At 54.6% G+C, this 12415-nt stretch overlaps 1 protein-coding gene across 3 annotated transcripts in view; it reads right to left on the bottom strand.

The window, feature by feature from the left end:
• The window catches only part of ABR (ABR activator of RhoGEF and GTPase), a 171888-nt gene that overhangs the window by 27312 nt on the left and 132161 nt on the right, over positions 1-12415 (bottom strand). For all 3 annotated transcript variants that reach the window (XM_035027633.1, XM_035027634.1, XM_035027635.1), the window contains 3 exons: positions 11446-11520; positions 8533-8630; positions 8026-8157 (listed from right to left, as the gene is read on the bottom strand). In XM_035027633.1, the coding sequence (XP_034883524.1) occupies positions 8026-8157; positions 8533-8630; positions 11446-11520 (305 nt within the window). The remainder of the gene's footprint in view (positions 1-8025; positions 8158-8532; positions 8631-11445; positions 11521-12415) is intronic.

The following is a 12415-nucleotide window of genomic DNA, read 5'->3' on the forward strand; positions in this document are numbered from 1 at the left end:
GGAGGCAGGGAGAGGAGCCATCCTGGCGCTCACCCTCCCCTGGCCTCATGTGCCCCTGGGTTGGCACAGTGGTGATGGCAGCGCTGAGAACAGAAGGCAGCAGGGATAGGAAGCACAGACTCCAGAAGCAGACGCTTCCCCTGGTCACACACATCAGGCCCGGGCTGGTGGGGGGGGGGGGGCGCTGGAGAGCCACACCCCGCCATGGCCACCACCACGTCCCGGGGTAGGGGGCTGCCTACGGCTGTGAGGTGCCAGGCCAGGGGGGTTGGGGCTGGGGTGATGGAATGAAAGGGAGAAGCCAGCCCCCAGGCTTTCTCACAGCTGCCCCCACCCCATCTAGTCAAAACCAGGCCATTCCCAGGACCCAGCGGCTCAGCTGTGGTCACTGTGGCCTGAAGGACATTGGGAGAAGGTGTTATGGACCCACATGAATGCCCCTCTGTCATCCCACCCAGGGAGGGACCCGGCACCTCCTGGTACCAGCCATGAAGAATCAGAGTGGGCAAGAAGTAAAAGTGTTTTGGGTCGACCAGAAAAATGCCCCAGAGCCCAGGCTCCCAGAGCAATAAAGCTGGCATGCTGGACCCCCCAGCAGGGTCAAACAGGGACAACAGACCCCTTGGGGGCCAGAGAGAGGGATGTGGGGTGGGGAGCCCTTGACTCCTGCCCTAGCAGGCTCCTGACCCATGCTTACTCTGAATTTCCTCCTGCTCTGAAGAGTAATTGAAAGCAGAAATGACTCCGGGCCAACAATGGCCCCTTGTTCCTGGCTCCTTACTCACTTTGTGCTCAGGCCTGACCACACCATGCCAAGCTGAGAGCTGCACCAAGGGGGAAGAGCCCAGAGCTGCTCAAGCCAGGGTTAAGGCAGGGAAATCTTGGCTGGCAGGTGGTGAGGGCCCTAACCTTGACCACCAGTCTACTTTGAGGTCAGTTCATCCAAGCTGGATCTGACTTCACCAGCCTAAGAAAACAGATGTGGCCTCAGCCAGCCTAAGGCCCATACACAGGGGTCTCTTGCAGGTGACGGCCTTTGGGGCGGGGGGCTGCTTGACAAGCTACACTGGAGTCTCACAGGAAGGTGGAGGACAGTATACCTGGACCTGCCAGTTTGAGCAAAGGACTGTCATCGTTAGATGAGTACGGACTCTGTGCCGCCCTGTGCCAAGGGCTTCATGGACTTTCACATTCAAGTCTCATGAGGACCCATTCTATGAGTGAGGAAACCGAGGCTCAGAAAGTAAAGTAACTTACTCTGTTCTCTCAACTAATGAATGGAGAAAGGTGGACTGACCCCCAGATCTGTTTGGCCTCAAAGGCCCATCGGCACTGATGAATCCAAATTCTCTTCTGTCTTCTTTCCTACATGGTGAGGTCCTGTTCATTCTTTGTATCCATGGCACAGTGCCCAACACTTAGACGGTGCTCAGCATGTAGGAATGCATGAATAAGCCGGTGACAGGATGAATGTGCACATCATAGTTCTGACTGGGACATTCTGTCTTTTGAGCCTCACAACAAGCTGGTGATGAAGGTTGAGTGGGGATAATTATCCCCATTTCACAGATAAAGAAACTGAGGTTCCCAGAGATCAAAGGACTCAGATGGTGATCTTCTGACCCCCTTCTGACCTGACTCCCTCCACACTCGATATATATAAACCATAACCAAGGGGAAAGCAGAAGAGATCTGAGGAAATATGGTCAAGGAGACAGGGATGCCTAACTTGGGAGAGAGAAAGCCAGGAGGCAACTGTTTTAACCCAAAGAAGCTAATAGTGACCAATTGTGTCCTCTGCTCATGAAGCCCTGCTCTCTGGTCATAGCTGGAGACCGATGAGCAACTGGGTGGGACCAGGCTTTTTCTCACTTAAAAGGAAGAAAGTCTAGAAAACAACCGAAACGTCCATTGGTGCATGAATGGATCAACAAAATGTTGATGAGTAACATACAGTGTTACTCAGTTTTAAGCAAGGAAATTCTGACACGTGCTACAGCGTGGATAAACCTCTAAGACATTATGCTAGGTGAAGTCACAGAAGGACAAATATTGTAGGATTCCTCTTCCATTACGTCCCTGGAATGGAATAGTCAAAATCATAGACAGAAAGTCTATGGTGGTTGCCTGGGGAATTACTGTTTTTTTTTTTTTTTTTTAAAGTAAACTCTATGCCCAACGTGGGGTTTGAACTCAATACTCTGAAATCAAGAGTTGTGTGCTCTACCGACTGAGCCAGCCAGATGCCCCTGGAGAGTTACTGTTTAATGGATATGGTCAGTTAGGACGATGAGAAAGTTCTGGGGGGAAAAAAAAAGAGAAGAAAGAAAGAAAGTTCTGGAGATGGATGGTGGTGATGGTTGCACAACAATGTGAATGTACTTAATGCCTCTGGATGGTACACCTATATTAAAGTGATACATCTTACGGTATGTATTTCTAACCACCATTGAACAAAAAAGTAAGGATCTAGGGATGCCTGGGTGGCTCAGTCGGTTAAGTGGCTGCCTTCAGCTCAGGTCATGACCCCAGGGAACTGGGATCCAGCCCCGCATTGGACTCCCTGCTCTGCAGGGAGTCTGCTTCTCTCTCTGCCCCTCCTCCCACTCATTCTTTCTCTCTCTCAAATAAAATCTTTAAAAAAAGGGACTGGCCTTCATGACCTCCTCCTGAGTGTCATTTATAATAGTTCTGAACCCTCAACAAGTTTCCAAGAGGCCAGGTCAAGACTGTTACAGAAATCCCCCCTTTCCCCTTCAGACATGGGCTCTGAGCTTCAGAAGGGAGGAGGATGGAGGCGAGGCATCCCATTAGGCCTGAACTTTGCAATTGGGGGTGCAGGGCCCCGGGATGGCTGGAGTTTCCTTTCTGGCCTGGGACCCTGCCCCTTCCCACGCCAGAGTCTTGAGCACTCCCAAAGTGAAGCTGCCTCCTACTCCGGGGTATGTGAGGGGGACAGAGCCGAGGGTAGGGGTTGTCCCCAGGCTCGTGGCTGAACTGGGGAATGGCAGGGAGCAGGGGCATGGAGGGGTTCCTCTGGTTTAGGTGGCTTCTAGGTCTCAGACTCCTCTTTAGTCTGGTGTCAGTGGCAGGAACTGAGCTGTGGGGTCCTCAGGGAGAGCTCTCCCCTCTGGCCCAGCCAGTCAACAAGGGCTGGGCCCTGGGAATATGCTAATCAGCCAGTGGGTAGGTCCCAGTTGGGGATAGCACATCTAGAGCTGGGAACAGCATGGTTGGAAATAGACTGGGATAAATATATGGGAGTCCCCTGGGGCCAGGGAGCCAAGGCAGACAAAGGGGAGGGGTCTCCTGGCTGAGAGGTTCCCGGGCTAGGTGGGGGGTGGGGCGGCAAGAAGGAGGCGGGCAGTGGGGGTGGCCTGGATGGAGAATGTGGAGATACTGGCCCCTTGGGGGAGGAGGGAGGATGACAAAGGGAGGAACTCCTGAGCCTAGAAGAGGAGAAACACATCCAGCTGGGGGCGGGGAGGGGAAGGAGGACTCCACTGAATTTGTAATGACAAAGGGCAGACCCCTGAGGGTCACAGACTGACTTTCAAGTCTGCCCCTGCCCCACCTAGGAGCATTTTCTTTTACTCATTTGTCCAGCAGCCAACCAAAGATCACCAACCTGGAACTGGGCTCCTGAATTTAGAACCCTTGCTCAACCACTGTGGCACGTCACTTACCCTTTCTGGTCTCAGTTTCCTTCTCGCCCCAAACAAGATTGGATTAAATGGCCTCTAGGATTTCCTCTGGTCCTCTGACCCTACTGATCCTCTTCTTTCATTCATTCCATCAACCTACCTCTTACTTGTGTGACTCACAATTCCTCCTGCTCAGGGCAGGCAGGCTCCTTAATTTCCTGGGACACTCCCTGCACGTTCCTGCCTCCCTGCATGGCCATGAAGGCCCTTTCCCCTGAGTGCCCACCCTGCTCCTTTTTGCTGATCCAGAGCCTGCCCACCTTGCTAGAATAACACAGAGCCTTAAAATGGCAATTAATGGCTGGCCATTATGTAAAATGATTTTTATGAGGTATAAGAAATACTTTTGATAATGTAACAAAAAAGGTCATTATAAAGACTACATACAGCCCTAGAAAAAAGGGAGGTTTATGATACTATTACGTGAAAATAGAAAAAATACAAAATACACACTTGTGATTAAAACTATATAAAATTTCTATGCCTGAAGAAGAGAAAAGGCACAAAATCAAATGGCTGTTTCAGAGGAGTGGGAGTAGGAATAGTTAGTGATTATGTTTCAAGTCTCTTTACTATAATTGCCATTTTCCTTCTAATGTAAACATTGCATTTGGAATTTAAAAAACCCAGTGCTCTCAAATCCCTCTCCCTCCATCTCCTCCCAGGAGCCTCCCTAACTCCAGCCCATGATGATCTTGCCTTCTTTGAATTCCTCCTGCACACTTTTCCATCTTATTCTGTAGAGAACCATGGCCAATGTTCTGTAGAGGACAAGGCCTGGGTCTGTTTCCAGCCCTGCTTCTGGTCCTGCTTCTAGCCCTGCTTCCGGTCCTGGTTCTGGTCCTAGTTCTAGTCCTGCTTCCCGCCCTGCTTCTGGTCCTGGTTCTGGTCCTAGTTCTAGTCCTGCTTCCGGTCCTAGTTCTAGTCCTGCTTCCAGTCCTGGTTCCAGTCCTGCTTCCGGCCCTGGTTCTAGTCCTGCTTCCAGCCCTGGTTCTGGTCCTGATTCTAGGCCTGGTTCCAGTCTTACTTCTGGTCCTGCTTCTGGTCTTGGTTCTAGTCTTACTTCCAGTCCTATTTCCGGTTCTGCTTTGGTCCTGGTTCCAGTCTTACTTCCGGTCCCGGCTCCCTCCCCACAGGCTGCCTGGCCTTGGACAGGTTACTCACCCCTTTGGTGCCTCAGCTTTCTCATCTAATTGTGATCACTTTCCTCCCCCACAGTGCACGGGAGGACGCCCAAGATAACGGCTGTGAGCATCAGCCCAGTGCTGGGCTCCCAGGAAGCTCTCGGGCATTGTCATCATCGTTACTGGCATCTTGTTGTGCTTTCTAGTGGCTTGGCCTGTCTTGATACACTTGTCTCATCCTGAAGCCAGGCGCCTATGGCCCTTGGAGTGGCCAGTGCGTGATGGGTACACTGCAGAGGGAAGGTAGGTCTCCCTCCCCTGGCTCACTCCCGTGCATGCAGGCTCATTCTGCTGCCCTCCAGGTGCACCAGGCCGTAAATATCCCCCCCACCCCAGGGTAAGAGGACTCCAGACTAAAGAAGGCTCAGGCTCACTTACACCATAAAATGGGATGCTGGGGTGGAACATCATCCTGCCTCTTTCTCCAGGCCGCTAGCCATGCCAGGGCCTTGTACCCGGGCTGAGAGAGTCCCTGACGGAGGCCCGGGGCATAGGCATACAACACAGGAGAGAGGGCATGGCTTCCCTGCAAACGGTCAGCAGAGGCAGCGGCCTCAGTGTCCTCGTGGGGAGGATGTGATTGTCATTTTCCTTGCAGGGCCACGGCGAGGATCAGAGATGACGTTTGGGAATGTGCCTCCAAGAGACAAGCGCCGCACACACATGTTGCTGATTAATGCTGCCACTTGCCTGCCCCTAAGTGCGCCCCCCACCCCCAGCTTGCGGCTCCAGATTCCCTGCCCCCACTGCCACATCAGGCAAACCCAGAGAGAGACTCATTCTGGAGCAAACACCTGCAGCTCAGGAAATGGGGTCCCGTGCTGTTCTCTAGATGGGCTAAGTGATAAGGGGCTTAGATGGGGACAGAGGTGGGCCTTCTTCCCCCTGCCTCTCCTCCAGCCCACCCCAATGTCAGCAAGGATGGCGCCTACTGCAAGGCCACCTTACGCTCCATCCTCGGCGCCTGCTTTAGGGGAGCAGAACCAAGTGCCAGAGGCTCGTGCCAATTCCCTTCCTTGGACACGTGGCAGAAAGGGAGGTGGGAGCAAGCTGTGGGAACAGACCGTTCCGTGGCTCCGGTGGGCCTGGCCACATGGGAATGGCTCAGTGCAGGCTTCCCACCCAGGCTGGTCATCCTCAGGGGCTCCGAGGCGCGTCGCAGGGCAAGCCGACTTCATGAGGGTCGGCACACCCCTCGCGGGACACCCCCATCCCTCTCTGACCCACAGGAAGGCAGGCAAGACGGCTCCACAGCTGAGGGCCAAGGGCTGCACCGGGGCTGTGCCCTGCGGAGGGCAGGGCTGGGAGCTTCGGAGTCCTCTGGAGAATGCGGGCCCCGAGCTGGCCACTCATGGCCCAGGTCAGCTGGCAGCAGGAAGGTCTGTGTTTCTTTTAATATCAACTCCCAGGCATTTAACATTCCTCGAAGCTTAAACACAGAAACATTTTCCTTACCAGACTGTGCTTTCTGCTCTGCCAAACATAACCTGGCTTCCTCCCCTTCCCCCAAAGCCTCCATCTGCTCCTGCCTCCAAGATGTAATGATTTATGGTGTGTTTCCCCTGGGGCTTGTGCGGCTGACAGAAAGGAGGAGGGAAGCAATGGGGCTGGAAGTCCAGGTGGGGAACGGTGCCACGGGGCCCTGGCATCTGTGTTCTGGAGGAGTCAGGGCCCATGGTGCTCCCTGAGCGGGCTGCTAACTCGTCCATTCTATGGCCACCAGTGGCCCAGGGAGCATGGCAGTCACACACGTTTCTTGGCCGGATATCCCCCCGGGGCTGGGCGGGCAGCACCCCTTCCCTGCCTGGCCCTCTGGCCAGCCCAGCATGTGGAGACAGGGCTCCCACCCCTCATCCCTGCAGGAAGTAGGGTCCCAGGACTGACTTTACAGACCTCTCTCTTCTAAATGACGAAGGGCTGGCTTAGGGTTGCCTGGCAGCACCGTTTCCCTAGCGACAGTGCTCAAAAGAGCTGGTCCCGCAGCATTAGGAAGGGACGGGCACAGGAACAAGGGTGACACAAGGCAGACGGCTGGGCGCCCAGCAAACGATGCCATTCCCCTGTTCAAACACTCAGGTGAAACAGGCGGGGAGAGGAGGAGGCCCACACGGGTCCCCGAAGGGCATTACCACCAAGAACCCTGAGCCAAAAGCCAGATACCAAACTCCGCAGCCTCCACAGGGCATCAGAGAACAAACACTTCCTTCAAAAAAGTGCTGTTCAGCTCCCCTGACTCCCCCCACCCCCCAGCCAGATCATATCTGGACAACTGTTAAGAAGCGTAGAACACCGAAGGCTCATGGGCTCAGTCCCAGTGCCAGTTTCCCTTGATTTCAGGGTCACAGAATTCACCCCCAATGAGGCCACTTGTGTCCCAAGGACGAGGCCACACCTGTGTCAGATGGAGTGTGGATAGCTCCATGCTTAATGTCAGCCCCCCAGACCTGCATCCTCTTGATAGGTAAATGAAGAGTAGTCATCTTCAAAATTGGCAGAATGTTCCAGAGACACAGGCTACAAACAAGGGCTTCCAAGAAACACAGCCGAGGCATGTATACTTTTAACCTGACTCAGGACCTGGTTCTACCAATACCTTAAGTCAACGAACTCTCGGCTGAGTAAGGCCCAGCAGCCCTAGCAACAAGTCAGAGACCAGCCCCCAGCAAGCCAGCTGGATCCTAAGCCCTTCCAGTCCAGTGGCAAATGCTCAAGGCCTCACTCCTCCAACGCCAGACATTGCTAACCGAACAGAGCATTCATGGATATGTCCTCAGAATCCTTCTTAACACAATGTTCCTGGGAAAAGCCCCCAGTAGACCAGAGTTGGGATGTGAAAACAAAGGTAGTCGTCATCCCTCCATCCATCATGCAGGAGTGTGCATGATGCACCTGAACCAGCCACGGAAGATGGAGGAAGCAGCGCACATGGGCTTCTGGAGCTAGAATAAGACACCACCTCCAGCAGGAGAGAACCACCACCTTGGGGAACTTTTCTCAAACCAGTTTTGAACCCAAGTCACAAAAGGCCAAGCACCTTAACCAAGAAGGCAGGTGAGAAGGACTCCTTCCCAGTAGTACCACCTCCTGGCAGCTCCCAGAGGCCGGCCTTGGTGCCCCAGCTGCGTCTGGACCCTTACCTGGATCTGCCCTTTGCCCATGATCTTGTCCACAATCTCGTTGTTGTCCTTGTTGACCTTGGTCTTGTCATAGCACTTCTCGTAGCACAGGATCCTCAGGGACTGGGAGCCCTCTAGCTCAATCTCAAACTCCTGGGGAAAGACGGTACAACGATCCTGAACCTCCAAAGCTGAGACACATAGCTTCCTGGTGAGTGTGGGCCCCAAGTTTGCAAGGGGGTGACAAAGGCCCAAGAGAAACACGTCATAAGGCATGGAGGAACTTCCTCCCTTGCTGGAGCCCCAGAGGCCTCCGAGTTGCTGGCATAGTGGAGTCTAGGCCTGAGCTGAAAACCCCACACCTAAATGAGCAGGGAGTGGAGGGCAGAGGGGTTAGGGAGACAGAATTCACCTAGCCAGCAGGCTCGGCCATCCCCAGTCAACAGCAAGTGAGCACAGGGAGTGGGGTGGGTACACTTGGTGACAAGCTCAGAGGTCCCTGCGGGGACGCCAGCCGCCTCCACTCACCTCATCCCACTTGGGCTCTGTCGTGTCCCGGAACACCCTGGTTTTGGCTTTGCTGACAAAATAGCCAAAGGAATCCACCTCCAGGGTACAGTACAGGTCTGCAGCGGGGACAGGCAGAGACACACCGAGTGAGGCCCGAGGCTCGGGACCTCAGGAGGGAAAGGGGGATAAATGCCTCTGTCCCCCCAACATCCCTGCAGGACACCCTCCGTGTTCTCCTTCCCACAGCCCTACATGCTCTGGCTCCTTCCCACTTCTCTGCCCTCTTCTCAGCTGGCTCTGCCCCCTCTGCCTCATTCACCGCCCTCCAGCTACACTGGCCTCCTCCCTCTGACCTGCCCCACTGCTCCCACCTGAGGGCCCTGTAAGGCCTTGCAGTCCCTCCATCCCTGGTCCTTGCCTGGCTGCCTCCTCACCACTGAAGCCTCAGGCCAAGTCTTCACTGGCCACGCTGGCTAAAGAAGTTTTGCTCTCCCCCTTCCCTTCTCCCACCGATCCCAGGTTCCTCAGCAGGGTGTCTGGCATCTGAGGTGGAAGTCTCTGGAGGGCATCTGGCCTCTGAGTGCTGAAAATCTGGAGTAACCCCTGCTCACTGTGACAACCAAAAATGCCCCCTGCATTCCAAAAGCTTGGTTTGCTGTTTTCCTCATAGCACTTGACTTTAACTCAAGTTCTCTTTTCTGCCTGGTTTCCCCTCACCACATCAACACCACATAGGTTCTTGTGGTGTTCTTAGCTCCTTAGTTCTTAGGTCCACTTGTGTTCTTAGCTCCTGGTGAGACCCAGCTGACGTGGCCACAGCCCTGGGTGGCCACCCCAGGTGCTCTGCAAACCCACACCCTCCCTCTGGGGCTCAGACCCTGACACCTGCCCCCCTCCACGGGAGTGGCCGTGGTTGCATCCCAGTGCAATGGTGCATGGGAGGTGCCTTGAGGGTATCAGAGCCAATCCTCTGCAGTGTGGATCAAGGGGCAGAGGTCAGAGGGTGGACATCCGTGCCCCTCCGAGGCCCCGTTAGAGGGCTCTCCTCAGTGAGAAGGGAGAGTGGATGGAGCAGCCCCCGAGCTGTCTCGGGCTGGGCAGGACACAGACCAGACAGAGCTGGGTATCAGGGCACTCTGGGAGGTGGGCACAGATTAACAGGCAAACAACACCAGAGGCCTTAAGCACCCAGGCCTCTGCCAGATCAGAAAGCAGGTCTGGGTGGCGGAGAGATGGAGGGCATGCGTGCCATCCCCATTTATTGATTTTTGTGTGAGTGAGCGCTGTCAGGGGTTAGGGGAAAGTTCATGAGATAGAAGGAGGGCTTTGAGTCTGTCTGGGTTCAAATCCCAGCTCTGCACAAATCACTGAATCTTTCTGCCTTAGTGCTTTCATCTGTAAAGCAGGACTAACAATGGTGCCTACACCCCAGGCCTGACTGTGCAGATGTAATGAACGTATTAGGACAAAGAACCATGGTTGAAGATTCACGGGGCCTAAGCCCGCTGAGTCAGAGTGAACATGTGAATGGCGCTGGAGGCCGGTGGAGGGAGGAGGTGAGGACCATACGGAGGTCAGGAGAGATTTTTGTAGTAGCAGCTCACCTCATGTCTAACCCCCCTGACCCAGTTTGGGAGGCAGAACACCTGCTCTGAGAGAGGGGGCCATGCCACCCCCACGGCTCTGCTCCCTGAGGCCCATCCCAGCCAACAGGGAGCAGGTATGGAGGGTAAGGCATCTGGGCATGGTGGGCCATGGACTCAGGTATGTGGAATAGCCTTCTAGAACTTACCAACCAGGAATATTCCTAGGCAGTGCCCACTAGGAAGGGGTTCTGTGTGTCTGGGGAGGGTCCAGGAGGCTGCCCCGTGTGTATGAGCAGCACGGCCTGAGTGGTAAGCACAGAGCTCCTGGCCATACTGAGAGAAACGCTGCTGTAAAGCGAAAGGGATGGGCTTTGGCAAATGGGAGTGATAACAGGGACCTGTTATGCCAGGAGGGATGCCAGGGGGATCAGAGCAGAAGATGCACTTGAAAAGGCTCTGAAACAGGCCAAGGCATCATCCACACGCTGGCCACGTTTGAGCTTTCTCCAGCACCTAGTAAGGTACCCAGGCACCCAGCAGTAAGGTACCCCATGAACTTCACAGTCAATGTTTGTCGAATGGCTGCTGGCGAGTCGATACCATGTTCTCTGCGTGTTGCAGTGCAGGTAGAGGGGCCCAGGGCAGACCTCGCCCCCCAGAGACAAAGAGGAGGGAGTGGGAAGGGGCAGGCGGAGAGAGGAGTCAGGAACCCCGGGTTTCTGGTGCTCTGTGAGGTTCAGTCCCTTTATGTGTCTGTGACTCAGTTTTCTCATCTGGCAAATGGGAAGATAAATTCCTACGGGGGAAAATTAGATAAAAAAGTGTAATCGTATCCTGTCAGATGCTAAGAACTGCACGGATTTGGGAGACGGTGAAGAAGCAGAAGGAGGGAAATGTGCGGCCATGTGCTGGCAGAGCACATAACTCAGTCATCGCCAAGCCTGCTCTTAGGTCAGTATTAACAAGGGTGTTCGCTTTTTACGGAGAAAGAAGCTGAGGCTCCGAGAGGTTAAGAGATTTACCCGAGGTCACATAGCTTGTCACTGGCAGATGTGGGGTTAGAGTCCAGGATTTCAGACACCCAGGAGTTGGGGAGGGCTTGGGGAAGACCAGACCTCGGAGACACAAGGCAGGAATGATCCTCCTGCCAAGAGGAGCTGGTTCCTGACCGTTGGGGGAATGGCCACCCACATGTCAGGACACCCGGCAGGGCCCCAGCCTGGGCAGACCACAGCAGACTTGGTGGACCGTGGGAGGCCCCATGCAATGGGTTCATAGGGTCTTCCTGTGAAGGGATGAACCATGGCTCCCGCTCTTCCTAGGGTTGGGGGTCCGGGGCACTTACTGGCTGACTGCTTGAACCCCTTGGCAGAGTGGACGATGACATGGAGGAAGCCATAGAGTCCTGGAGACTCGTCATCTGTAAGAGAGGAAAGCCCCCCGGGTAGGGGTTGGCGAGAGGCCGGCTTCAGCCCCTTCTCACCCCAGGCTCGCAGGAAGGCCAAAAGGGTGGGAGGACACAGTCTGAGCCTTGGTCTCGCAGCACCACCTGGTGGCTGGAGGAAGAAGTTTCCAGAGCCCTCTGCTTCCTGGAATGTGAGCTGGTGCCCCTTCTCCCTCCACTCAGCCTGGAAGGCCAATCCACACCTTCCCTACTGGGCCGGGGATTTCATACCATTCCCCCAGGGGCACTTTTCCTCCCCCTCTGAATCCTGCCTATCCCTTGGCTGTCTTCCTCAGTGTAGCCTTTCAAAGTGAAAATTAACCAATACATGTCTGCCTCCTTTTGGGACAGGAGGCAGATAACCCCATATGGGGAGGAGAGCCTGCCTTCAAAACCCCTTCCCAACACCCACGAGCAACCAGATTCTACCCATTCTGGACCAGCCCTGATCACAGTTCTCCGCTGCTCACAAACCTCCCATAGGCTCCTTGGCTTGAACAAACTCCTTTGCTTGGCATTCCAAGATCTGATCCCTGGAAACTTCTAGCCTTATTTCTCATATGCTTCCAGCTACCCTTTCCCCCTCCACCACCACCATGCCCCATGCTTCGGTCTTCCGCTTCCATTATCTGACTACCTCACGAACATATTAACAGCATGATTCCAGGGCACGAGGGTGCCAGATTCTTCTCTCAAGCCAGAGGGGGCCGGGGAGGAGTTGGGACCATCTGGGAACTCAGTGGAGAACAACCCCTATTCAAGCTCTCTGTGTACCTGGCAACTGAGTTGTTACAACCATGTGTCTGGCTAGGTCCTTATGGAAGGTTCCAGCAATGCCCTGGGGGCTTGGGCCCGCTGATTAGACAACCTT

The sequence above is a fragment of the Mirounga leonina genome, unplaced genomic scaffold, assembly GCF_011800145.1.
Source record: "Mirounga leonina isolate KUSES-001 unplaced genomic scaffold, KU_Mleo_1.0 Mir_200, whole genome shotgun sequence".
In the NCBI taxonomy this organism is placed as follows: domain Eukaryota; kingdom Metazoa; phylum Chordata; class Mammalia; order Carnivora; family Phocidae; genus Mirounga; species Mirounga leonina.